Source organism: Balaenoptera borealis (genome assembly GCF_965194805.1).
Source record: "Balaenoptera borealis genome assembly, chromosome: 4".
NCBI classification, from domain to species: domain Eukaryota; kingdom Metazoa; phylum Chordata; class Mammalia; order Artiodactyla; family Balaenopteridae; genus Balaenoptera; species Balaenoptera borealis.
In genome coordinates this window covers 33,657,271-33,682,897 of record NC_138861.1, presented here as the reverse complement: position 1 = coordinate 33,682,897, position 25,627 = coordinate 33,657,271, and the positions used below count along the sequence as shown (strand labels likewise).

The following is a 25,627-nucleotide window of genomic DNA, read 5'->3' as shown; positions in this document are numbered from 1 at the left end:
ATTAACAATGTTGTGATAGTTTCAGGTGTACAGCAAAGTGATTCAGTTATACATACACGTATATCTATTCTTTTGCAAATTCTTTTCCCATTGAAGTTGTTACATAATTTTGAGCAGAGTTTCCTGTGCTATGCCATAGGTCCTTTGGCAGTTTTCTTTTTAAAGGGATTCTTTTCTTAAAGTTTAGTACCCAGTTTTTCTTACTCATAATGAATACAAGCCGAATGGAAACAGTGTCTGAGACCTGAAGTATTTATTTCAGCAAAGAGGTGGCCAAGTCTCTGAAATGTCCATGCTGTTTCACAGGACAGAGCGTCTGTGAAGGAAAGGGTCCCCCCTCCTGTCCTCATGTTATGCCCAGGGCTCTCCACACGGTGCACAGTGTGGATGGCAGCCAGGACTGGCAAAAGAGATCTGTTTGCAACCCCTTATTTATACAGCTCCCTCATGAATCCCAGGACAGGACTTCATAATGATCTCTTTTTTGGTGTTTATAAAATAAGTTCACCAGGCCATAGTCTTGAATGCGAGGTTTGACAGGACCACCTCCTTTGTCTACACCCAACCCTAGCCCATGACACCAAGGTTGGCCTCCATCACAATGGCTGTGCTCCTTTTCCCCTCCTGCCTCCACCACCATGATTGAGTTTTATAGACAGACACGTGTAAGGAAAGAGACAGAAGCCTCTCCTTCTAAACCTTCCACACAAAGGGAATGTTTTACCCAAAATATCTCTTGTCGCCCCTATTTCATTCATGACCCAGTAGCAAACGGAGCTAAGTGTCAGGCATTATGATCTACCTTATACACATTCCTCCATTGTGTCCTTTCAACGACTCTGCAAAATGAGAACTATTATCTCTATTTTCCGTGTGCAAAAAAAAAAGAACAGAAAGATTTGGAAGTGTTAAATAACTTTTTATGGTTTTACTGCTTAGAAATGGGAGGGACAGGATTTGCAGATTCTGAGTCCATGGTCTTTCCCATTTCACAATGCTGCCCTCCCCAAGCCAAACTAGAGTAAATGCAGTCAACGGATTTCAAAATGGATATATAAATAGTTATAATTTTGTTACACATACTTGAAAATTTCTGATTATGTCTGTGATGTCTCAAAGACTTACATATTTTTAAATTAAAGTTTGCTGACCCCAGTAATTTCTTCAATGATTTTTTTTTTTTTTTTTAGCTTGCCGGATTGGTCTGTGGTTTTATCATCAAATTGCACACAAGTTTGTATGACCCTGGCTTCCTTGAGCAGCTTCACACGGTGGGATTGATAGTACAATATGAAGGACTGCTAAGTACATATAGTAAGTATTGCTTTAGTCCATGTTAAAATAATATTCCTATTCATAAAGATATGTGATCCATAGATTCTTCAGTTAAATATAAAAATGAGTAGTAAACCTTGCTTGCATCAAGCATTAGAGAAAGAATGTAATTTTTAGTTCTTTGTATTCATTTTCCTTGCCACTGTGCTTTTACTCTCATTATGTTTTGAAAATGGAATTATAGATTATTTCACAGTGGAGTCCTGAGCAGCCATCTGGCTTTTTAAATAAAGGCTTTTGCCCACCTAGTTTCAATGACTGGATTTTTAAAGTCCCAACTCTGTAATGTCTAGAGCTGCCCTGTTCAATACACAGGTTGGTGTGGCAGTTGAGCATTTGAAATGTATCTAGTCCAAATCAATAAGTACTCAACGTGCACACCAGGTTTCAAAGACTAGTGAAAAAAGAGTTGTATATTAATAATTAATGAATAATTAATCATAGTATATTGATTTACAGCTGAAATGTTATTTTGGAACTATCAGGCTAAAGGAAAACAGATGATTAAAGTTAATTTCACCTTTTAAAATTTTACTCTTTAAAAAGATGATTACCAGGAAATTTAAAATTATATATGTGGCTCGCATTATATTTCTGTTGTGCAGGACTGATCTAGAATCTTATTTAATTACCTCCTTCTTAGGCTTTATTTGTCAGTGTATTAAGATATAAAACTAGCATGAGATTGGGTCAGTGACCTTCAATTCAGCCATCTCTATTATTTCTAGAAATCAAATGTCAGTCCTGCCAAGGGAAAGAGGTCTGCACGATACTTTGTGCCATAAAAGAATTAAAACTTCTCTGTAACCTTCCGGCAAAGGCATTCCTCTTTCCTTCCCTCAAAGGGTATGTGGACAGCTGGAGACTATTTAAATGGTTCTTGTTTCACGGATGAAAACCTTCAGACTCAGGAAAACGTATTGAGAATGGATTCACTGCCTTCAGAAACTCATTCACTAAACTGTTAGAACAAATTCCAGCAGGGAGGTGGAGTACAAAGTGACTTTCTTCAAATAGTATGTTTGTAACTAGGTTCCTTTGCCCTTGTTTAGGTGAGGAAATTGGAATGCTGGAGGACATGGCCGTTGGTATTTCAGATTTGAAGAAAGTCGCTTTTAAAATAACTGAAGCCACATCCAATGATGTCTTGCCAGTTATAACAGGAAGGCGGTAAGTGGTGTTCATTTCCTAAGACCAAGCTTTGTTAGATATTTTTAATTAACCCCTGACAAAGGAGCCAGGGAGAATTAAGGTTTGGTTTGGAAATGTTCTTTTGTTCTCTTTTCCTTTTTGGTGAAAAATAAATGTAGGTGACATGACAGGGGAAGATCTTGAAAAACTCATAAAAGTCTCATGAATGTAAATTGTACTATAGTGAGGTAAGTAGGGTAAGGTTCCCCTATGAAGTATGAGAAATTCAAAATAATAGCAGGCATGAGAAAAACATTTTTCTCTTTATTACTATCTAATCTAAAGCTCTGGATGTTTTTACTTCTGCTGGAATCATTCGGTTAATAGTGTCATAATTCTTGAGATGACTTGGTATTAAATTCTTGGTATTAAAAGCAGCAACATTTTAGAAAAGGTGTATTCCTATGTCAGGGGCACATACCACCATTTTTCTTAATTAGTTTTGACAATTCACTGCCAGACTGAGATTTCTGAGAATGGTTTTAAATAAATAGTTTTGAAGGTTAGTGTATAATGGGCAAAATATTAGAAATAATTAAGAAAAATGATGTTATGTAGAATAGACCTCTAATAGAAGAATTACATCCCAAGGGCAAATTATTTTAATCAGAAGTCCTCCAAATTTTAACCATTCTGGCATTAACACTTTTAAGTGCTGCATGAGGATATTTGAAATTTGAAACAGTCTCAGATCACAGTGAAAAAAACATGAATTTACTAAAGAGAGAGCCCTTTTCATGCTAGAGAGAGATGGAGAAGAGACTTAAGTATAAAAGTTCACACTAAACTTGTTTTCTTATCTATAGTAAACATATAATTACTTAAAATTTTGTGTGAAGGATACCCCAAAACACACGGTTGAATGAAAGGTAACTGTTTCTTATACATAAAGAAAAAACACATCCTCGTGAAACTAAATATTTCATCTGCAGACTAAAGCTCAATTTGCCATTCATTGGAAGAAAGAGGAATAAAATTGCTCCTACACACACCTAGAAAATAGTACCACTTTGTATTACTGTGAAGATTATTATAAAAAGTGGAAAACTGATACTTTTATCACAATTTATAAGGGAAGCTTACCAGGCCATTTGGTATAGGCAAGAGTACAGATGCTTTTTTCTGAGGGAGTTCTTTAAGCTGTACCTAAATTCAAAAGCTATCATACAGTTGGGAGTGAGACTTCTGGAGTAGCAAAGTGAGCAGCTTGGAAAATCCTCTTTCCAGAAAGCAACATTACCATTGGATAGAATTTTCTAAAACAACCAGCTTACGACTAAGGACTTAATTTGCACACACACAAATTTAGAAGTAATTATTCGTGAAAAACTAGTGAATATTGGATAAGTCAGTTGGAGTGTGTGGTGTTTTTGCCAGGAGTTGCTCCCATCACCCCCAGCTCTGTCAGCACAGTTTCACTAGGGCGAAGCAGGCCATGAAAACCAACAGTCTCCTACCAGAGGGGGTTGACTTGATTTGCACCAGAGAAGAGAAAAAAGCATACTCCTGAAAAGTTATTAGAAATAGTGGTGATTAGATAACAATTCCATTCACAATAGCATCAAAAGTAATAACTACATCAGACTAAATTTAGCAAAGCTTTCTAACAGTTGTACACAGAGCACATAAAATACGCTTAGAGAAATTAATAAGATCCAGTAAATGGAAAGACAGTACATGTTCACAGATTAGAATGCTCAATATTGTTTAGATGGCAATTCTCCATGAATTGATCTATAGATTCAATGCAATCACCGTCTAAAGCTTGGCAGAAATTGGCAAGCTAAACCTAAAATTTATATGAAACTGCAAAGGATCCAGAATACCAAAAAACAATTCTATGAAAGAAGAACAAAGTTGGAGAATTTTACTTATTGATTTAAAAAGTTAATATAAAACTACAATAATCAAGGCTGTATAGTACTGGCATAAGTATATATATATATATATATATCTACTTATATATAAGTAGATATATATATATATACATACATATATATGTAGATCAATGGAACAAAATTTAAAGTCCAGATATAAACTATTATCTTTAAGTTCAATGGCTTTTCAACAAAGGTGCCAAAGCAATTCAATGGAGAATGGAGAGTCTCTTCAAAAAATGTTTCTTTGACAATAGATTATCTATGTGAAGAAAGAATTTAGAACATCAATTGAGATCATACACAAAAATTAACTCACAATGGATCATAGGTCTAAATATAAGAGCTAAAACTATGAAACTTCTAGGAGAAAATTTTTGTAAGTTAATTTAAGTAAAGAGCTCTTAGACATGACTCAAAAATCTAGATTCATAAAATAAATGATTTGATAAATAGGATTTAATAAAAATTATAAACTTTTAAGCATCAAAAATACCATTAAGTAATGAATAGACAAGCCATAGATTGGGAGAAAATATATGCAAATCATATATCTGATAAAAGACTTGTATTCAGAGTATAAAAAGAAATCTTACAACTCAATAATGAAAGAAAAAAATCTAATTTAAAAATGGGCAGAAAATTTGAATAGATATTTTGCCAAATAAGATATATGAATGGCTTATATGCACATGAAAACATACTCAAATAATTGGTCATTAGGAGACTGCAAATTAAAACCGGAATTAGATACCACTTCACTCACAGTAGAATCATCGTAATTAAAAAGTCAGACAGTAACAAGTGTTGGCAAGGATATGGAAAATGTGGACTCCTCCTTCATTACTTGTGGTGCTGCCACTTTGGAAACAGTTGGGCAGTTGCTTAAAAAGTTAAACTTAAAATTGCTATATGACTCTTCAGTACATACCCAAGAGGAAATAAAACCATATGTCCACACAAAACTAGCAGCATTATTCAGAATAGCCAAAATCATAAAGTAATCTGAGTGTTCATCAACTTGAATGCATAGACAAAATGTGGTATAGCTATACAATAGAACACTATTCAGCATGCTACTAAGGCATGCCACAACATATGTGACTTCAAAGTCATGCTAAATGAAAAAAGCTAGACACAAAAGACTGCATATTGTATGATTTCACTTATATTAAATATGTAGAAAAGTAAAACCTGGAGAGACAGAAATAGATAAGTGGCTTCCTGGGGCTGGCAGTGGGGTTGGGGTTTGAATCAAACAGGCACGAGGGATTTTTTTAAGATGATGGAAATGTCCTGAAACTGGATTATGGTCATGATTGCACAACTCTATAAATTTGCTAAAGCTCTGAATTATACACTTAAAATGATGAGTCTATGTCAATTATATTTTAATAGAGATGACAAAATGTTATCATATAGAAAGTCCAGAAATAAACCTACACACTTATGGTTATTAAAACTACTACAGAGGAGGCAAGAATATAGAATGGAGAAAAGATAGTCTGTTTAATAAGTGGTGCTGGGAAAATTGGGCAGCTGCATGTAAAAGAATGATATTAGAACATTCGTTGAGTTTACAAAAATAAACTCAAAATGGATTAAAGACCTAAATGTAAGACTGGATACTATAAAACTACTAGAGGAAAACATAGGGCAGAACACTCTTGACGTAAATTGCAATATTTTTTTGGCTCCGTCCCCTAGAGTAATGAAAACAAAAGCAAAAATAAACAAATGGGACCTAATTAAACTTAAAGGCTTTTGCACAGCAAAGGAAACCGTAAACAAAACAAAAAGACAACAAACAGAATGGGAGAAAATATTTGCAAATGATGCAACTGAGAAGGGATTAATTTCCAAAATATACAAACAGTTCGTACAGCTCAACATCAAAAAGAAAACAATCAAAAAATGGGCAGTAGACCTAAATAGACATTTCTCCAGAGAAGACATACAGATGGCCAACAGGTACATGAAAAGATTTGCTAACTATTAGAGAGATGTAGATCAAAACTGCAATGAGGTATCACCTCACAACCAGTCAGAATGGCCATCATCAAAAAGTCTACAAATAATAAATGCTAGAGAGGGTGTGGAGAAAAGGGAACCCTCCTACACTGTTGGTGGGAATATAAATTGGTGCAGCCACTATGGAGAACAGTATGGAGGTTCCTTAAAAAACTAAGAGTAGAGTTATCATATGATCCAGCAAGCCCACTCCTGAGCATATCTCTGGAAAAAAATGAAACCTCTAATTCAAAAAGATACATGCACCCCAATGTTCATAGCAGCACTATTTGCAACAACCAAGACCTGGAAGCAACCTAAATGCCCGTTGACAGATGAATGAATAAGGAAGATGTGGTACATATATACAATGGAATATTAACCATAAAAAAGAATGAAATAATGCTATTTGCAGCAACATGGATGGATCTAGAAATGATCATACTAAGTGAAGTAAGTCAGACAAAGACAAATATCACATGATATCACTTATATGTGGAATCAAAAATAAATGATACAAATGAACTTATTTACAAAACAGGAATAGACTCACAGACATAGAAAACAAACTTACGATTACCAAACGGGAAAGGGGTGGGGGGTAAATTGGGAGTATGGAATTAACAGATACACACTACTATATAAAAAATAAATAACATTGACCTACTGTATAGCACAGGGAACTATTCAGTATCTTGTAATAACCTATAATGGAAAAAATCTGAAAAAGAATAATCACTTTGCTGTACACCTGAAGCACAACATTGTATATCAGCTATACTTCAATTAAAAAAAAAATTTATCATAAAGAATGTGTATAATGCTTTACCTTCAGAGAAATCTTTAAATGCAGACTTGGCTCATTGAATCTTCTCATATTCCTGAAAATTTTGAAATAAACAAACATCAGCCTTCTGTTAGCCAGGCTATTGTAAAGGGCACTGAGAGCAATTTAAAAAAGAAAAATAAAGTGTCCATCCTCTGAGGGTAGTGCTAACATGCCTGCTTGCTGGATTGATGGTATTTCCAGATTCTCTAGTTCAAAGCTGAGGTAAGAAACAAGTCTCACTGTCTAGTATCCAGAGTACGTATCAGTATTATTATACTAGAGAAACTGAAAAGATTTTCACAGAGACTCTCTAATTGTCCTGTTCTTCGTTACCCTATACACATATTACAACACCAGCACTCTATATAGTTCAGGAAACACATGGATTTTCCTAAATTCCAGGTGAAACTTGACATTTCTTTAATCAATTCACACTGGATCAGAAGGCATCAAGTTTCAGAATCTACAAGCAGCTATTCTTATTGACTCTATTTTGTGAATCCTAATTTAAATTTTCAACACGAAACATTAGGGGTAATTTTTAATGGAAATTTCCAAAGAAAAAATGCTCTGGTGATATGTTAATGTTGCAAAATGATCAGGAAAGCCGAAAGGTTACATCTTAAATAATGAAACCATTACATTCCCATCAGGTCATCACAAACGGAGGTTCATCAAATAATAACAATTAGGCCATGCTAAAAAATGTATAAATGATTTGGTTCATTAGTTTCACTATATTAAAAAATCCATCATTAAATTGCTTTTCTTATTCTTGAGACTGGGTTTTTAAATAATTAAATCAAGAAAACAAATATTGAAGCTCTTATGCACATGGCCCTTTTATACGAAGATGCACTAAATATTCTTCCTTTCCTAAAAAAAACTCAGAGTAATGGAGGTAAATGTAAATGACTCTTTATGCCAAGTAATTTAATAGTGAAGTGAATGAAATGATTATCAAATGAATTAATAAAAGAAAATAAGCAGATAGAAGCCAAAAACCTAAATCACTGCTGTATTCCAACTGTTTCATTGTTTCTTCCCTGTGACTCTAAAGTAACATAAAATTGAATGAAATAAAGCAATGCTGCTTGTCTTTGCCCTCCTCTTTCTCCAGTGAACATTATGTGGTGGAGGTGAAGCTTCCAGGGAGAATGTTTGAGTCCCTGCCTCTACAGATTAAAGAAGGACAATTGCTTCATGTGTATCCAGTACTTTTTAATGTTGGAATCAATGAACAGCAAACTCTTGCTGAGAGGTAAGCTTCAGATATGAGGTCGGTACTTGATTTTTTTGTTTAATTGTTATGGATATGCTGAATAATTCCACGTGTTCCTGCACATAGAAATTAGATTCATGGGTAACATTTTCCTTTTCATCAGTACAAAGTTATTTGATATGGCAAGCAGAATTATTCATATTTAAGGATTCCTGGCCCACATCAAATTTAAATATGGCAAAATAACAAGGAAAATATTGGTGTCAATACCAAAATATTCACATGGATTAACTTTCTTCATGTTTCCAAATACCTACATGTGTGTATCAAATTTTAGAATTTTTTGTGCTTATATGTATTTCAACATTGTAAACTCTGCTAATTGTGTCCAAATTTTCTGGACCTAATAAAACACGCTATTTTTTCCTTTTGTTTTACTTACTAAAATAATTTTTTTAAATGTATTCAAAAAACTTTTTTTAATTTTTAAAATTTATTTAAATAATTTTTAAAATTTATTTACTAAAATAATTGTTATTGGAGGATGACAACACATCTTTTCATAATAATTTGCTCAGTTAAATGACAGATGATTGTATGTGATCGCATAAGCAACTGTCAAAAACGCATTCAGCAGACAAAGGAATTACTTTTGCATCTTACATGATTCCCATGTAGAGATTATTGAAAACGTGGATAAGAGTTAAGATTCACAGAACACATTTTTAAAAGATTCTCTAAAACTTCTCAGAGAAAGAAGTTAGTGTCTTGCTATAAAGCCTAGCTGGAAAAGTTCCCCCAAAGCAAAACTTTTGAAGAGTATTTTAAAATGCTTCCTTGTCAATAATTCACTCTCTAAATGTTTCCTTCTCCCATACGTAGCTGGCATATTCTTTGCCATGACTTGATAAGTATGTTTTAATCCTTTATTAATGTTTTTTACTAAACTAAAACTACCACTACATTTATAGCCGTCTTGAATTTCAATGATGGTGAAGTTGCCTGTTTTTCGCTACTATTTTCAACGATTTCTCTGTCTCTCCCTTTCATCCAAAAGATTTTCTGGACAACATAGATTTTCATAATTCTCACTTGCCAGTTACAAAATTCCATGCCAGCTTTGTATTGCATGTTTAATCTCAAACTGTGTGGAAGCTATTAGTCTCTTGTCTTATAGTATGCTTAAATCAGAATATAATTTTTTTCACTGTATTGTACAAAGAATTGATTCTTCAATAATTAAGCACTTTTGCGAATAATTATGTAAGATCAGATTATATTCCAGTCATCTTTATATGTTGTCTCATAGCAAGTTCACAGGTTGAGGAGAATGATATTTATGAACATAAATTATACAATTTGGGAGGTAAATGATATTTATGAACAATTGGGGGGAAAAACAGCACTCTAAATTAATTGTGTCTTCTTTGGTACACTAGAGTACAGAGTGTTTGGAGTTTAAATTACTAAGTTAAGGCCTGTGAGTGCAGTCTTGAGAGAGATGTGAGAATCTCCATTTACAGACTTTTCAAGGAATAGTTGGCATTGTATTTTCAAACCTTCTAGATTAGGTTAATTTACATGTCATTGTTACTATTTTAGATGTGAGTCACTTTATTTTTTTTTAAATGCCCCTTCCCTTGTCTCTCATCTGTCTTGCCTATAAAAATATATTTTTTCCTATCTGGATGCTGTATAAGACACATAGGATTTGAAAAGGAAACACAACTACAAAATAGAGAGAAACAAAGGGAAGCAGGAAGGCTGGCCCTCGGATATCAACCAACTACTACTTTGAGCAAATCACTTTGTCTCTGTTCTCTGAGCTTTATTTTTCTGATTCTGAATTTTGAGCTTTTTCCATCAACATTCACATGTTAGGTATGCTATGTAATCCAGGTATAATATGTTACTACATATGTACCCGTAGCCAAAACGTATGTAATGTGTATCCATTTTTAAATTAGTAAGTACTAATTAGTCTGCTTGGGCTACCATAACAAACTACCACAGGTTGTGTGGCTTAAACAACAGAAATTTATTTCTCACAGTTTTAGAGGCTGAGAAGTCCCAGGTTCTGGCCAATTTGGTTTCTGGTGAGAATTGTCTTCAGCTTTCTTGCTGTGTGCTCACATGACCTCTTCTTTGTGCGTGTAGAGAGAGGGAACCAGCTCTTTGATGTCTCTTTTCACAAGAACACCAATCCTACTGGTTCAGGGCCCCACCCTCATAATCTTAATAACTTCTCCAGAGGTTCCATCTTCAAACACAGCCACACTGAGGGTTAGGGCTTCAACATATGATCTTTGGGGGGACACAAACATTTAGTCTGTAACACTAGTATTACTCCAGCAAGGATAACATTTTTTAAATACCAGTTGTTTATAATGTCTGAAAAAGGTAGAAGAGTGTATTTCAGAGTTCAGGCTAACTCTCCTGCAGATTTTCCTGGGTTCGTATTCCTGTCCTCCAAGTTTAACTCAGTAAAGTTATTGAACATTGAGTCTGCACCAGGCATTACTCTGCCAAGCTGTGGGACACAGGGAACAGGCAGTGTAACAAGAAGAACTGACATGATCACCATCCTGAAAGGACCTACCATCCAGTAAGGAAGACAGTTCAACAAATGATACTCTACAGTTCGACTCATACAATAAGCAAAGATGTAGAAGGGACAGGATTCATGGAGGAAAGAAAGTGATTCACAGATGGGAGAACATTTCATCAGGAAGGTTTCATAGTATATATGTACCTTCCACAGGGCTTTGAAGGACAAATAGGAATTAATCAAGCTGATAAGGAAGGTAAGGCTTCCTAGTCAGAGGAGGAATAGCATGTGAAAAGTCCCAAAGGCATCAAAATCCTGCGGGTAAAGTAGAAGGGTGTAATTCCATTCCCACAAACAAAGGGTTTTGGAGGCCTTTGTGGAGATGTTAGATGCTAAACTAAAGAGACTGGACTTTGTTCTTACATGGAGAGGATATGCAGTGAAGTTTAGTGAGCGGATATGATGAAACGGGTGGTAGACTAACTTCTCCAACATTTCATTCATTGCCCACGCAGCATCTGGCACATGGCTGATGTTAAATAAATGTTTGTTGAATGAATGAATGATCTGACCATGATGTAAGGGATAGATTGGAAGGGAAGGAGCCTGGAAGCATAGCGCTCCTTGTATTTGGGAGGCTTTATATCCAGTCGAGACTGAATATAACTAAATACCTAAAATGACAGTGGTAAAGAAAAAGAAGGAAGGGATACCAGAGATGTGAATATATCAGTGAATAGTGGATGGAGTGCGGAAAACCGAGGAAATCCAAAAGGGTGCCTAGATTTTGAACCTGAATTAATGGCAGAATATTAGAAACACGCCTATTTCTAAACAAAAGGAGGAAATGGTTTCAGTTTTTGGTTAGGTTGCATTTGAAGTGGTGTGGGTTAATTCACTTTGAAATTTTCCATTGACGTCTAGAAATACAGATTTGAATGGAGATATTTGGATGAGGATACATATTGGAAGCCATTTGCATGGCATCCTTTCATAGAGAGACAAGAGGTTTTAAGTTTAAACCTGGGAAAGGCTTAAAGAAAACACAAGGTCAGTGATATACAGGTAGAAAGTTTTGCCTGAAGAAGGTGGCAGAAGAGCACCAGTACAGAGGCTGGCATCCTTCATGATGTGGGCAGAAAGAAAGGTCCACAGAAGTGAACCAGTCCCCGGGAGATTGGAGTACTCTACGTGTGTCTACAGCAGTTGACAGTGTGTTTAAGACTGTATGCAGCCCAATGTTCAGTCCTGGTCTTCTGGACCTCTCCTCAAGCTGTCATTGGTGAAGAGGAATATAGGAGGGATAAAAAGAGAGAAGGAAGAATTTTTAGGTCTTTAGAGATATAGCCCTGCAGAGGTAGGGAGACTAACATTAACTGAGTATCAATTATGCAGAGGCACGGGGTTGGTGTTTTACATTTCATATTTCATTCAGGTTCACATTTGATGACTGTGAGAATATTTTGGTGTGTCAGTAGGGATTGGTGGAGTCAGGGCCAGTGGAGACTGGAATATAGTTGAAATCACCTTTGCGCAATGTTGCTTAGAAAACAGAGACTCCTTCCTTAGAAAACTATTGCCACCTATTTAAAAAAGAAAGATTAAAAAATAGTAACTTTCGGGTGCTATTTTATAACCCATAACTATTCTCTTTTTTCTATGTTTAGGTTTGGAGATGTCTCTTTGCAAGAAAGTATTAATCAGGAAAATTTTGAACTTCTAAAAGAATATTACACGGTATTTATGGAAAAGATGCCTCCTGATTGTAAGTATGCAAGTTACAAAGAAAAGCAACAATAATAATTTCTTGATTATAATTCTTCGGGAGAGGTCAGACATAGAGGTCAATGGAAGAATAAAGCACGGTGTGGGAATGTGAGAGTGATTTTGAGATTGTCTGCGCCAAGAAGACTGATTGCCAAGGTGGCCTGGCTGACACCTGCCTCGCTGCCCTGATTGCACTCAAGTGTGTCCTGCTGCTTATGCTAGAATGTTAATTTCAGTGCCACTAGAAAATGCCAAAAGTCAAAAATAAGGAACTTATAATTAGAAATCTCAACTGAGTCCAACAGAAATTTTGTAGAATTCTTAACCATGTAAAAGACTTTAATAAAGATTTAGTTTTCTGATTTATAAGCTACATCAGATATATCTCACATATATATATGTGTGTGTGTGTATATATTTATATATTTTATATTTATGCATATATATATATGTCAGATAGAATATAAATTTTACAGGTAATAAAAAGTGATACAAATTAAGGAACAAATTATTGAATATACTTATTGCAATATTTATGTGAAAATGTTGGGGCATAAGCCTACAGAACTGTGTTTTACATTTTGTTTTTTGTTTTGTCTTATGCCATTGTTCAGTTCTGCCATCCTTTTTCCCACAAAATTAAGCACATATTTGAGCAGTGCAAAATTAGAGAATAAAGAATGTATTTGGAGCTCATCCGTAAGTGCTATAAAGAAATAAGTTGAGATACTTAGATATTCACAATAAGAAACTAGGTTTTAATAAAGTAGGAAATATCTTAATATTTGTTACCAAAAGCTGTTCTAAAACTCTACCTGTCATCTATTCACTAGCAATTTTTCACTATCTGTATTCTGATACCTAGTTTGAAATATCTTAGGTAGCAGAGTACTTAGGTCTTTTTATAACACAGTTATCTTGCTTCAAAATATTACAGTGGCATAAGCACACATCCGTGTGTTTTTATAGTTAGAAAATTTTACTGCCACTTTTATATTTTATTTCAAATAAAATATTTTTAAAGCCAAAATGAAATTAAATACAGAGAGATTCTTTGGCAGCCAGCATACTTATGAATTTTAAATTTGTTAATTACTTGGAAGATTAATAATATAAACAAAATTATTTTGCATTAGTAATTATGGGAAAAGTTTATTATAACGTGGACGTTGGTGGATAATTTTTTTTCATTATTTTTTCAACATCTTTATTGGAGTATAATTGCTTTACAATGGTGTGTTAGTTTCTGCTTTGTAGCAAAGTAAATCAGCTATACATATACATATATCCCCATATCTCCTCCCTCTTGCGTCTCCCTCCCACCCGCCCTATCCCACCCCTCTAGGTGGTCACAGAGCACCGAGCTGATCTCCCTGTGCTATGCGGCTGCTTCCCACTAGCTATCTATTTTACATTTGGTAGCGTATATATGTCCATGCCACTCTCTTACTTCGTCCCAGCTTACCCTTCCCCCTCCCTGTGTCCTCAAGTCCATTCTCTACGTCTGCATCTTTATTCCTGTCCTGCCCCTAGGTTCTTCATAACCAGTTTTTTTTTTTTTTTTTTAGATTCCATATATGTGTGTTAGCATACTGTATTTGTTTTTCTCTTTCTGACTTACTTCACTCTGTATGACAGATTCTAGGTCCATCCACCTCACTGCAAATAACTCAATTTCATTTCTTTATATGGCTGAGTAATATTCCATTGTATATCTATGCCACATCTTCTTTATCCATTCATCTGTCGATGGACACTTAGGTTGCTTCCATGTCCTGGCTTTTGTAAATAGAGCTGCAATGAACATTGGGGTACATGACTCTTTTTGAAATATGGTTTTCTAAGGGTATATGCCCAATAGTGAGATTGCTGGGTCATATGGTAGTTCTATATTTAGTTTTTTAAGGAACCTCCATACTGTTCTCCATAGTGGCTGTATCAATTTACATTCCCACCAACAGTGCAAGAGGGTTCCCTTTTCTCCACACCCTCACCAATATTTATTGTTTGTAGATATTTAATGATGGCCATTCTGACTGGTGTGAGGTGATACCTCATGTAGTTTTGATTTGCATTTCTCTAATGATTGGTGATGTTGAGCATCCTTTCATGTGTTTGTTGGCAATGTGTATATCTTCTTTGGAGAAGTGTCTTTTTAGGTCTTCTGCCCATTTATGGATTGGGTTGTTTGTTTTTTTGATATTGAGCTGCATGAGCTGTTTGTAAATTTTGGAGATTAATCCTTTGTCAGTTGCTTCATTTGCAAATATTTTCTCCCATTCTGAGGGTCATCCTTTTGTCTTGTTCATGGTTTCCTTTGCTGTGCAAAAGCTTTTAAGTTTCATTAGGTCCCATTTGTTTATTTTTGTTTTTATTTCCATTTCTCTAGGAGGTGGGTCAAAAAGGATCTTGCTGTGATTTATGTCATAGAGTATTCTGCCTATGTTTTCCTCTAAGGGTTTGATAGTGTCTGGCCTTACATTTAGGTCTCTAATCCATTTGGAGTTTATTTTTGTGTATGGTGTTAGGGAGTGTTCTAATTTCATTCTTTTACATGTAGCTGTCCAGTTTTCCCAGGACCACTTATTGAAGAGGCTGTCTTTTCTCCATTGTATATTTTTGCCTCCTTTATCAAAAATAAGGTGACCATATGTGTGTGGGTTTATCTCTGGGCTTTCTATCCTGTTCCATTGATCTGTATTTCTGTTTTTGTGCCCGTACCATACTGGCTTCATTACTGTAGCTTTGTAGTATAGTCTGAAGTCAGGGAGCCTGATTCCTCCAGCTCCTTTTTTCTTTCTCAAGATTGCTTTGGCTATTCGGGGTCTTTTGTGTTTTCATACAAACTGTGAAATTTTTTGTTCTAGTTCTGTGAAAAATGCCATTGGTAGTTTGATAGGGATTGCATTGAATCTGTAGATTGCTTTGGGTAGTATAGTCATTTTCACAATGTTGATTCTTCCAACCCAAGAACATGTTATATCTCTCCATCTTTTTGTATCATCTTTGATTTCTTTCATCAGTGTCTTATAGTTTTTTGCATACAGGTCTTTGTCTCCTTAGGTAGGTTTATTCCTAGGTATTTTATTCTTTTTGTTGCAGTGGTAAATGGGAGTGTTTCCTTAATTTCTCTTTCAGATTTTTCATCATTATTGTATAGGAATGAAAGAGATTTCTGTGCATTAATTTTGTATCCTACTATTTTACCAAATTCATTGATTAGTTCTAGTAGTTTTCTGGTAGCATCTTTAGGATTCTCTATGTATAGTATCATGCCATCTGCAAACAGTGACAGTTTTACTTCTTCTTTTCTGATTTGGATTCCTGTTATTTCTTTTGCTTCTCTGTTGCTGTGGCTAAAACTTCCAAAACTATGTTGAATAATAGTGGTGAGAGTGGGCAACCTTGTCTTGTTCCTGATCTTAGTGGAAATGCTTTCAGTTTTTCACCATTGAGAATGATGTTGGCTGTGGGTTTGTCATATATGGCCTTTATTATGTTGAGGTAAGTTCCCTCTATGCCTACTTTCTGGAGAGTTTTTATCATAAATGGGTGTTGAATTTTGTCAAAAGCTTTTTCTGCATCTATTGAGATTATCATACTGTTTTTATCCTTCAGTTTGTTAATATGGTGTATCACATTGCTTGATTTGTGTGTGTTGAAGAATCCTTGCATTCCTGGGATAAACCCCACTTGATCATGGTGTATGATCCTTTGCATGTGCTATTGGATTCTGTTTGCTAGTATTTTGTTGAGGATTTTTGCATCTATGCTCACCAGTGATATTAGCCTGTAGGTTTCTTTTTTTGTGACATCTTTGTCTGGTTTTGGTATCAGGGTGATGGTGGCCTCGTAGAATGAGTTTGGGAGTGTTCCTCCCTCTGCTATTTTTTGGAACAGTTTGAGAAGGATAGGTGTTAGCTCTTCTCTAAATGTTTGGTAGAATTTGCCTGTGAAGCCATCTGGTCCTGGGCTTTTGTTTGTTGGAAGATTTTTAATCACAGTCTCAATTTGAGTGCTTGTGATTGATTTGTTCATATTTTCTATTTCTTCCTGGTTCAGTCTTGGAAGGTTGTGCTTTTCTAAGAATGTGTCCATTTCTTCTAGGTTGTCTATTTCATTGGCATATAGCTGCCTGTAGTAGTCTCTCATGATCCTTTGTATTTCTTCAGTGTCAGTTGTTACTTCTCCTGTTTCATTTCTAATTCTACTGATTTGAGTCTTCTCCCTTTCTTCCTTGATGAGTCTGGCTAATGGTTTATCAATTTTGCTTATCTTCTCAAAGAACCAGCTTTTAGTTTTATTGATCTTTGCTATTATTTCCTTCATTTCTTTTTCATTTATTCCTGATCTGATCTTTATGATTTCTTACCTTCTGCTCAACTTTGGGGTTTTTTTGTTCTCCTTTCTCTAATTGCTTTAGGTGTAAGGTTAGGTTGTTTATTTGAGATTTTTCTTGTTTCTTGAGGTAGGATCGTATTGCTAAAAACTTCTGTCTTAGAAGTGCTTTTGCTGCATCCCATAGGTTTTGGGTCGTCGTGTTTTCATTGTCATTTGTTTCTAGGTAGTGTTTGAATTCCTCTTTGATTTCTTCAGTGATCTCTTGTTTATTTTGTTGCGTACTGTTTAACCTCCATATGTTTGTATTTTTCATGGTTTTTTTCCTTGTAATTGATATCTAGTCTCATAGCATTGAGGTCAGAAAAGATACTTGATACAATTTCAATTTTCTTAAATTTACCAAGGCTTGATTTGTGACCCAAGGTATGATCTATCCTGGAGAATGTTCTATGAACACTTGAGAAGAAAGTGTATTCTGTTGTTTTAGGATGGAATGTCCTATAAATATCAATCAAGTCCATCTTGTTTAATGTATCATTTAAAGCTTGTGTTTCCTTATTTATTTTCATTTTGGATGATCTGTCCATTGGTGAAAGTGGGTTGTTAAAGTCCCCCACTATGATTATATTACTGTCAATTTCCCCTTTTATGACTGTTAGCATTTCCTTATGTATTGAGGTGCTCCTATGTTGGGTGCATAAATATTTACAACTGTTATATCTTCTTCTTGGATTGATCCCTTGATCATTATTTAGTGTCCTTCTTTGTTTCTTGTAATAGTCTTTATTTTTAGGTCGATTTTGTCTGATATGAGAATTGCTACTCCAGCTTACTTTTGATTTCTATTTGTATGCAATATCTTTTTCCATCCCTTCACTTTCAGTCTGTATGTGTCCCTAGGCCTGAAGTGGGTCTCTTGTAGATAGTATATATATGGGTTTTGTTTTTGTATCCATTCAGCCAGTCTATGTCTTTTTTGTTTCCATTCAGCCAGTCTATGTCTTTTGGTTGGAGCATTTAATCCATTTACATTTAGGATAATTATCGATATGTATGTTCCTATTACCATTTTCTTAATTGTTTTGGGTTTGTTATTGTAGGTCTTTTCCTTCTCTTGTGTTTCCTGCCTAGAGAAATTTCTTTAGCATTTGTTTTAAAGCTGGTTTCGTGGTGCTGAATTCTCTTAACTTTTGCTTGTCTGTAAAGATTTTAATTTCTCTGTTGAATGTGAATGAGGTCCTTGCTGGGCAGAATAATCTTGGTTGTAGAGTTTTCCCTTTCATCACTTTAAATATGTCCTGCCACTCCCTTCTGGCTTGCAGAGTTTCTGCTGAAAGATCAGCTGTTAAGCTTATGGAGATTCCCTTGTATGTTAGTTGTTGTTTTTCCCTTGCTGCTTTTAATATTTTTTCTTTGTATTTAATTTTTGATAGTTTGATTAATATGTGTCTTGGCATGTTTCTCCTTGGATTTATCCTGTATGGGACTCTCTGTGCTTCCTGGACTTGATTGATTATTTCCTTTCCCATATTAAGGAAGTTTTCAACTATAATCTCTTCAAATATTTTCTCAGTCCCTTTCTTTTTCTCTTCTTCTTCTGGGACCCCTATAATTCGAATGTTGGTGCATTTAATGTTGTCCCAGAGGTTTCTGAGGCTCTCCTCAATTCTTTTCATTCTTTTTTCTTTATTCTGCTCTGCAGTAGTTATTTCCACTATTTTATCTTCCAGGTCACTTATCCGTTCTTCTGCCTCAGTTATTCTGCTATTGATTCCTTCTAGAGAATTTTTAATTTCCTTTATTGTGTTGTTCATCATTGTTTGTTTGCTGTTCAGTTCTTCTAGATCCTTGTCAAATGATTCTTGTATATTCTCCATTCTATTTCCAAGATTTTGGATCATCTTTACTATCATTACTCGGAATTCTTTTTCAGGTAGACTGCCTATTTCCTCTTCATTTGTTTGGTCTGGTGGGTTTTTACTTTGCTCCTTCATCTGCTGTGTGTTTCTCTGTCTTCTCATTTTGCTTAACTTTCTGAGTTTGGGGTCTCCTTTTCACAGGCTGCAGGTTCGTAGTTCCAGTTGCTTTTGGTGTCTGCCCCCAGTGGCTAAGGTTGGTTCAGTGTGTTGTGTAGGCTTCCTGGTGGAGGGGACTGGTGCTTGTATTCTGGTGGATGAGGCTGATTGTTTTCTTTCTGGTGGGCAGGACTGCATCTGGTGGTGTGTTTTGGGGTGTCTGTGACCTTATTATGATTTTAGGCAGCCTCTCTGCTAATGGGTGGGGTTGTGTTCCTGTCTTGCTAGTTGTTTGGCATAGGGTGTCCAGCACTGTAGCTTGCTGGTCGTTGAGTGGAGCTGGGTCTTAGTGTTGAGATCGAGATCTCTGGGGGAGCTTTCTCCGTTTTATATTACATGGAGTCAGGAGGTCTTGGTGGACCAATGTCCTGAACTCGGCTCTCCCACCTCAGAGGCACAGACCTTACACCTGGCCAGAGCACCAAGACCCTGTAGAAAACAGGAATTTTTTCTTGAACCTTTCTATTGGTCTTCCTTTTAGAAAACAGGCAGTTCAATGTCATTATGTGAAGGATTCTCTCTGGCTTCACCTAATAATGTTCAAAGAGTACAGGTGATTTGAATCTGGTTCTTGTGTTCATCTTCTTTTTTTCACCCAGGCTTCCCACCATCCTTTTCCTGGGAATTCCCTGGTGGTCCAGTGGTTAGGACTCTGAGCTTTCCCTACCAAGGGCACGGCTTCGATCCCTGGTCGGGGAACTATGATCCCACAAGCCACAGCAAAAAAAAAATAAAATAAAATAACACCTGTTCCTGAAGACAAAGTGTCACTCCATGCTTGTGGGAAAGGCTCTCCCAGTGACTTGTTGGTGGATAATTTTCTTACAGTTACTTGTAATTTTTAAGTAATTCCCATAATTTTTATAAACAACTTGATTTCTCTTTATATGGGTCCTTTCAAAGTGAGGTCCCTGGACCAGCAGCATCCGTGTCACCTGGAAATCTATTAGCAATGCACATTCTCAGGGCCCTCTGCTGGTCTATTGAACTTGCCCTGTAATCTGTTTTAGTAAGCCTTCCAGGTGATTTCTGATCCATACTAATTTTTTTTTTAAGATTATTATTATTTTTTTTAATTAATTTATTTATTTATGGCTGCGTTAGGTCTTCGTTTCCACGCGAGGGCTTTCTCTAGTTGCGGCAAGTGGGGGCCACTCTTCATCGCGGTGCGCGGGCCTCTCACTATCGCGGCCTCTCCTGCTGCGGAGCACAGGCTCCAGATGCGCAGGCTCAGCAATTGTGGCTCACGGGCCCAGTCGCTCCGCAGCATGTGGGATCCTCCCAGACCAGGGCTCGAACCCATGTTTCCTGCACTGGCAGGCAGACTCTCAAACCACTGCGCCACCAGGGAAGCCCCATACTAATTTTTGAGAACCAATGCTGTGTCATCCTTACTCAAAACATACATTATATTAAAAAGTAGTTTGTTGGCAAAGTCTATGAAAGATTTCAATAGTACACATAAACAATTATACACCTAAAAAGAAATATGTATAAGTAATTGTTGAAGTATTTCTGATATATGAAATACAAAGTAATCCCTACATTCAAGTCACTGAAACTCTTCATGGGAGTGTAAGTTTTAAAAATTGGAAGAACATGAGACCTCATATAAATTATTGCTAATTAAATATAGCTGTTTTAGAAATATATAAATATATCTCATCCTTGAAAACAGGATGTACTTTTGCATCAAATCAGTTTTATTTCATTAGTTGAAATAAGTTGTCTTAACTGACTGAATTCTTCCTGCTATTTTGTTTCCTGTTATGTCAACATATTTTTGAGACAACACTCTCATACATTTGGCACAGAATGAAGGTATGATGTGACTGTGGTTATTTTCCATAACAAAAGTCCAAACCGTATCTATGAAATTATACCAACATATGTAGGGTTTTTCCTCATGCAGAAATATTGTAACCTAAAGCATCACTGGGTTGCACTCCATTCAAGGAGGTACCTAAAACCTTTATTAAGAGTGGGAATAAGGGTTAGGCTATTTGTTAAGGAGGGAAAAACTACTATGTGGGATCATACTTATAATCCATAGAATCTACTATTTTTCTTTCACAGTGAAATCAATGGATAATTTGTAGCAGTGTTCAAAGGCTAAGTTAACCCTCTAAATATATTACTTTCACTTATTCATCCATTTTGGATGTCCTGTGCATTAATTTACTCACCCTGTTTTTTTATGATTTATGAGCTAGTCAAATTCTACATGTTTTAAATAAAAAATTTTCCTTTCTTCCCAGAAGATTTTTTTTAAAATTAGGGATGTCCCCTACTTTTGCAATACCAGGATTTAATGAATAAATCATTTTAGCCTATATATTCACTCCCAATCAAATAGTTATCACCTTTCTGTTTATTCTTCTTATACATAGCTTTTATGGTCTAAAATATTTATTCTTCCCCAAATATTCTCTAATTCTGTTAAATATGTAGTAGATTCAATTGATAGTCTCAATTCAGCAGTCTACACACATGGACTCCTTTTATCTTAATACCTCTGTCGGCTTTACTGGGCACTCACTCCTTAGGAGTTAGTAATGGGGAGGGGAATAAAATTAAAGTTGCCAAACAACAGTACCTCATTTCCTTTCAGTGTGTTCAACATAGTCTGGTGATTTGTAGACTAATGTATTTGAAAATCTCAAGTTCATTTGGAAGAAATATTCAGTCAAATTCAAGTATTACTATCCTCCAACCCCATATTCCTTGTATCTGCAGAAAGGTCATTAGTGGAAGGCTTGGTAGGTTGGGATGGCCTCTCTCTCTCTCTCTCTCCCTCTCTCCCTTTCTTGGAGGATTCATGGGATCTAGAGCTGGGAAGTACCTGTTACAGAGGAGGAACCCAAGAATGGATGATCCCTTTCCTGTAAATCTTTGCTGAAACTTCTTCTGAAGCAAGAAATATATAATGTCTGAAATTGGTATCAAACAGAGCTATTGATGACTGGGAGGTCTGTTTGCTCTGCCTGAGTACTGTGTGTTGTGGATTTCTCCCTTCACATTTTCTCGGCTTAGTGATGCAGCTTTCAGACAGTAGTTCTCGCTGCCTTGACTGTAAGGCACAGTAAATCATCAGGAGCTGCTTCCCCTCAGGCCCTGCCAGTGATAGTCACTGGCCCCTTTGATCAACAGGCGAAACTCCCATGGGGCAGGTATGAGTGTTTCTCTCTCTTCTGGCTCTGATCTTCCAGATGGGTTTGATGATCTCAGAAACCTTTCAAGGCCCCTTTCTTACCCACCTAAAGCATTAAGACACTTCAATGTTGGGTTAGCAAAATAAGATCAAATAAAGTACTGCTGTAAATCACTAGTGCAAACTGCTCTATGGTTTAGAGTTACCATCGCATCTCATACATAATTCGGGGCTCCTGACTTTGGTGGATGAAATGCTTCTTTCTTTCCCCTTTAATTGACCAAGTGTCAATTTATAATCTCCAACCTCTCATTTCTGTTTGTGATAATAATGCCCTTCTCTTGTCCTTTTTCCAAAACAAAGGAGAAGGATATTTTCATATGGTTCTATTGGAATGCTACCGTTTATTGGCTCCTATGTGAGTACTATAAGGGTGGGCTGTCTAGCATGTGAGCTACGGAGGAAAATCAGGCAGCCTTTTGTGAGCTGTTATCAACTATCTCCACAATATTTCATATCCCTGTCTTACATATAATATTTCATCAACTGTAGCATAACAATCGCACACAAAATATTTTTTAGAAAATATCTTAGGCTTGTGATGAGGGTAAGTAAAATGTTGTTGTCATATTTCATCCTGCATTTTTTTTTTTTTTTTGCCCTTTGTTGCTGGAAGTCTCCCATTCAATTTAGCAGACATTGGTAAAGATCGTATTATGTGTAAAACTCTGTGCCCATCGCTATGGATGATGAAAGCTGAATAAGATACAGTCTCTGCTTCTAATAGCTTACACTTTAATGACTCAGTGTGATCAAGGAATAATCTACCTTAACTCTAAATCTCTTTCCAGAATACTAGTTGCTATTCCGTAGTATTGATCCTTTCTGTAAATAATTTGGTTTTGTTTCTGTTGCTTTTGTTGTTCAAAAAGTGTTAGTTTCTCCTTGATCAGTTTTGACATTCGTTGTGTGGTGATGCATTGCCACAGATTTCACTTCTGCACGGGAAAAAGAAAAGCTTGTATGCATTCCTTCCATTCTTAGAAATAAGAGAATAGGATAAGGAGCTAATATTTTATGGATAATTAATTTTAGAGGAATTGTTTAAATAATTTTCCATGTATTCCACATAGGAAATGAGAAAAAATACATCATAGGGGGAGATGATCCATAAGTATAGGGAAAGGAGGACTAAGGAACCCACAAAAAAATGGAGAAGTGATTAGAGATTGAGGGTCATCGAACATCATTATAGCTAAATGAGAAGAATATCAACCAGGAGAAGGTGAGCAAGAATAACGAATGTGTTGATGAAGAAAGAAGCATGAGAATTAAAGAGAAGCTGTTGGATTTGGTGTTTGAGAGTATTTGATGACATTCGATGGAGTAGTTTTAATAAAAGCATGGGATGAAACCACATCAAAGGCATTCAAGGAGAGAACTCGTGTTTTACAAGTAGAGAAACAGAGTAAGTAGAGAAAGCCACCCCTTAAGAAAGTTAAAGTGAATACAAACAGAGAAATGAAAAAGTAGGCTAAAAGCAAGTATCAGGTAAGAAGGTTTTTCCCCTTTGTTTTTCTTTGGTTTAGTTTCCAAAGAGAGAGCGAAATTTTAAAGACAGATTGAAATTGCCAGACAGCGGCTAGGGGCTAAGCACATGCCCTTGACCCTGCCTAGAGGTTCTGGAGAGGAGTACAATGATGAGGCCCCTTGAACTAGCCAGAAAGCCTGCGAGAGGCCCCGGGAGAGAGCAGAGGACAGGCCTCCCATATGATGCAGAGCCAGAACCTTAGCTGAAAGGGAAAGGGTAGTATTCTGGCTTTTAGAAAAAGAAATCTGCCCTGCCTGGCTGAAGCCCTTTAACACCTGAAGAATTCCAACCAAAGGTCACAGTTAATTCTTTAAGATTGATGTTCTGAGCATAAAAAGTTTGAAAAGAGTCCAAAGAGTGGTTCTGGCTTGGTCTTCATACCCCTTCTGGTCCGCCAATGTCGTCAGGTCTCCCATGGTCCTTTGATGGCTTCAGAGGAAAAAGCCTTGAAGAAAGGTTTTGTTCACATCCACCGTACTAACTTTCAAAATCAGATCAATCATGGTTTTCCTTGATATCTTATCAAATTCTTTGAACGTAATTATTTAACTATAATTCATAAAAGCTTTGCATGCATGCCATACACGGTGATGCACACTTTTGCCGAGCTAAGATTTAGTTAACAGGGTGCAATTTACTTTTGTGCCCTTTGAATTTATAATTTCAGTTAACATTTTTTATTTTTAGTATTTTGATTTATCTGATCTCTCATTTAAAGATAGACCAAAGGAGCAAAGCTGGTGCAGTTAAAGATAACATTAGAAAGAAAATTATAATAAATATTAAAACTCAAAATAATGTGAAATATGAAAAAAGTTAACAGGACTCCACTGGGACGAGGAAAACCTTCAAATGAGAGGGTTTCCCAGAAATAGGTGAAAAAGAAAAGCTTGACTATGGATACAATGTTGAATATCTAAAACGGGCTTTTGTTAGATCAGAGAATGGATCAACTCATTCCTTATATCTAATACTTTGTCTTTTTAAAATATAGCCGTTGAAAATTTAACCAGTTTTTCAAACTTAAGACAGCTCTCTAGTAAATCAAAATAATCTTTCTAGAACAAGTATGTGGTAATACTTCCCTGAATGAAGTTATTGGATTTTGTTTCTAGAAGGAATGAAAAGACTGGAACTACCAAGATATGATTCATAATTGTACTTCATGTGAAATGAATTTACAAATTGATACACATCAGACTCTTGCTGAGAAAGAATTAGTTACAACGTTTATAACACATATTGTGCTCTGTAAGAAATCAGCCCTAGGTCTTGGAGTGTGGGAGTGCAGTCACTGTCACATGCTAACAGGTATCTTGTGTTACAAATGGATAAAATCACCGAGGAGCAGCATGTAAATCAGTTCTTGGAATATTGAGCCTATATCAGAGAAAAGAATTGCACCACATTTGCTCTGTTTATCAGTGAAAATTAAGACTACTTAAATGGATATTCTCTTCAGTTAGTGGTTATTTTATGAGCTCTGTTGCAGACCAGAAAGTGTGCGATGAAATCAATACTGACAGCATCAACTCCATGTGCCGCATAGGTGGGCAATGCTCCGTAAACAAAGAACGCTGCCTCTGAATATTCACTCACTTAACTGCTTATTTACCTACAGTTGGAGCCCACGTGTGTTGACACTCACAGCGTGGCTCGCTGCCACCATGAGTTTGAACATGTTGCTTTC

The 25,627-nt window shown here is 36.0% G+C and overlaps 1 protein-coding gene across 6 annotated transcripts in view; it reads left to right on the top strand.

Annotated features, from left to right (window-relative positions):
- The window catches only part of INPP4B (inositol polyphosphate-4-phosphatase type II B), a 371,544-nt gene that overhangs the window by 281,435 nt on the left and 64,482 nt on the right, over positions 1–25,627 (top strand). For all 6 annotated transcript variants that reach the window (XM_082390014.1, XM_082390013.1, XM_082390011.1 and 3 more), the window contains 4 exons: positions 1,191–1,314; positions 2,388–2,505; positions 8,363–8,503; positions 12,680–12,777. In XM_082390014.1, the coding sequence (XP_082246140.1) occupies positions 1,191–1,314; positions 2,388–2,505; positions 8,363–8,503; positions 12,680–12,777 (481 nt within the window). The remainder of the gene's footprint in view (positions 1–1,190; positions 1,315–2,387; positions 2,506–8,362; positions 8,504–12,679; positions 12,778–25,627) is intronic.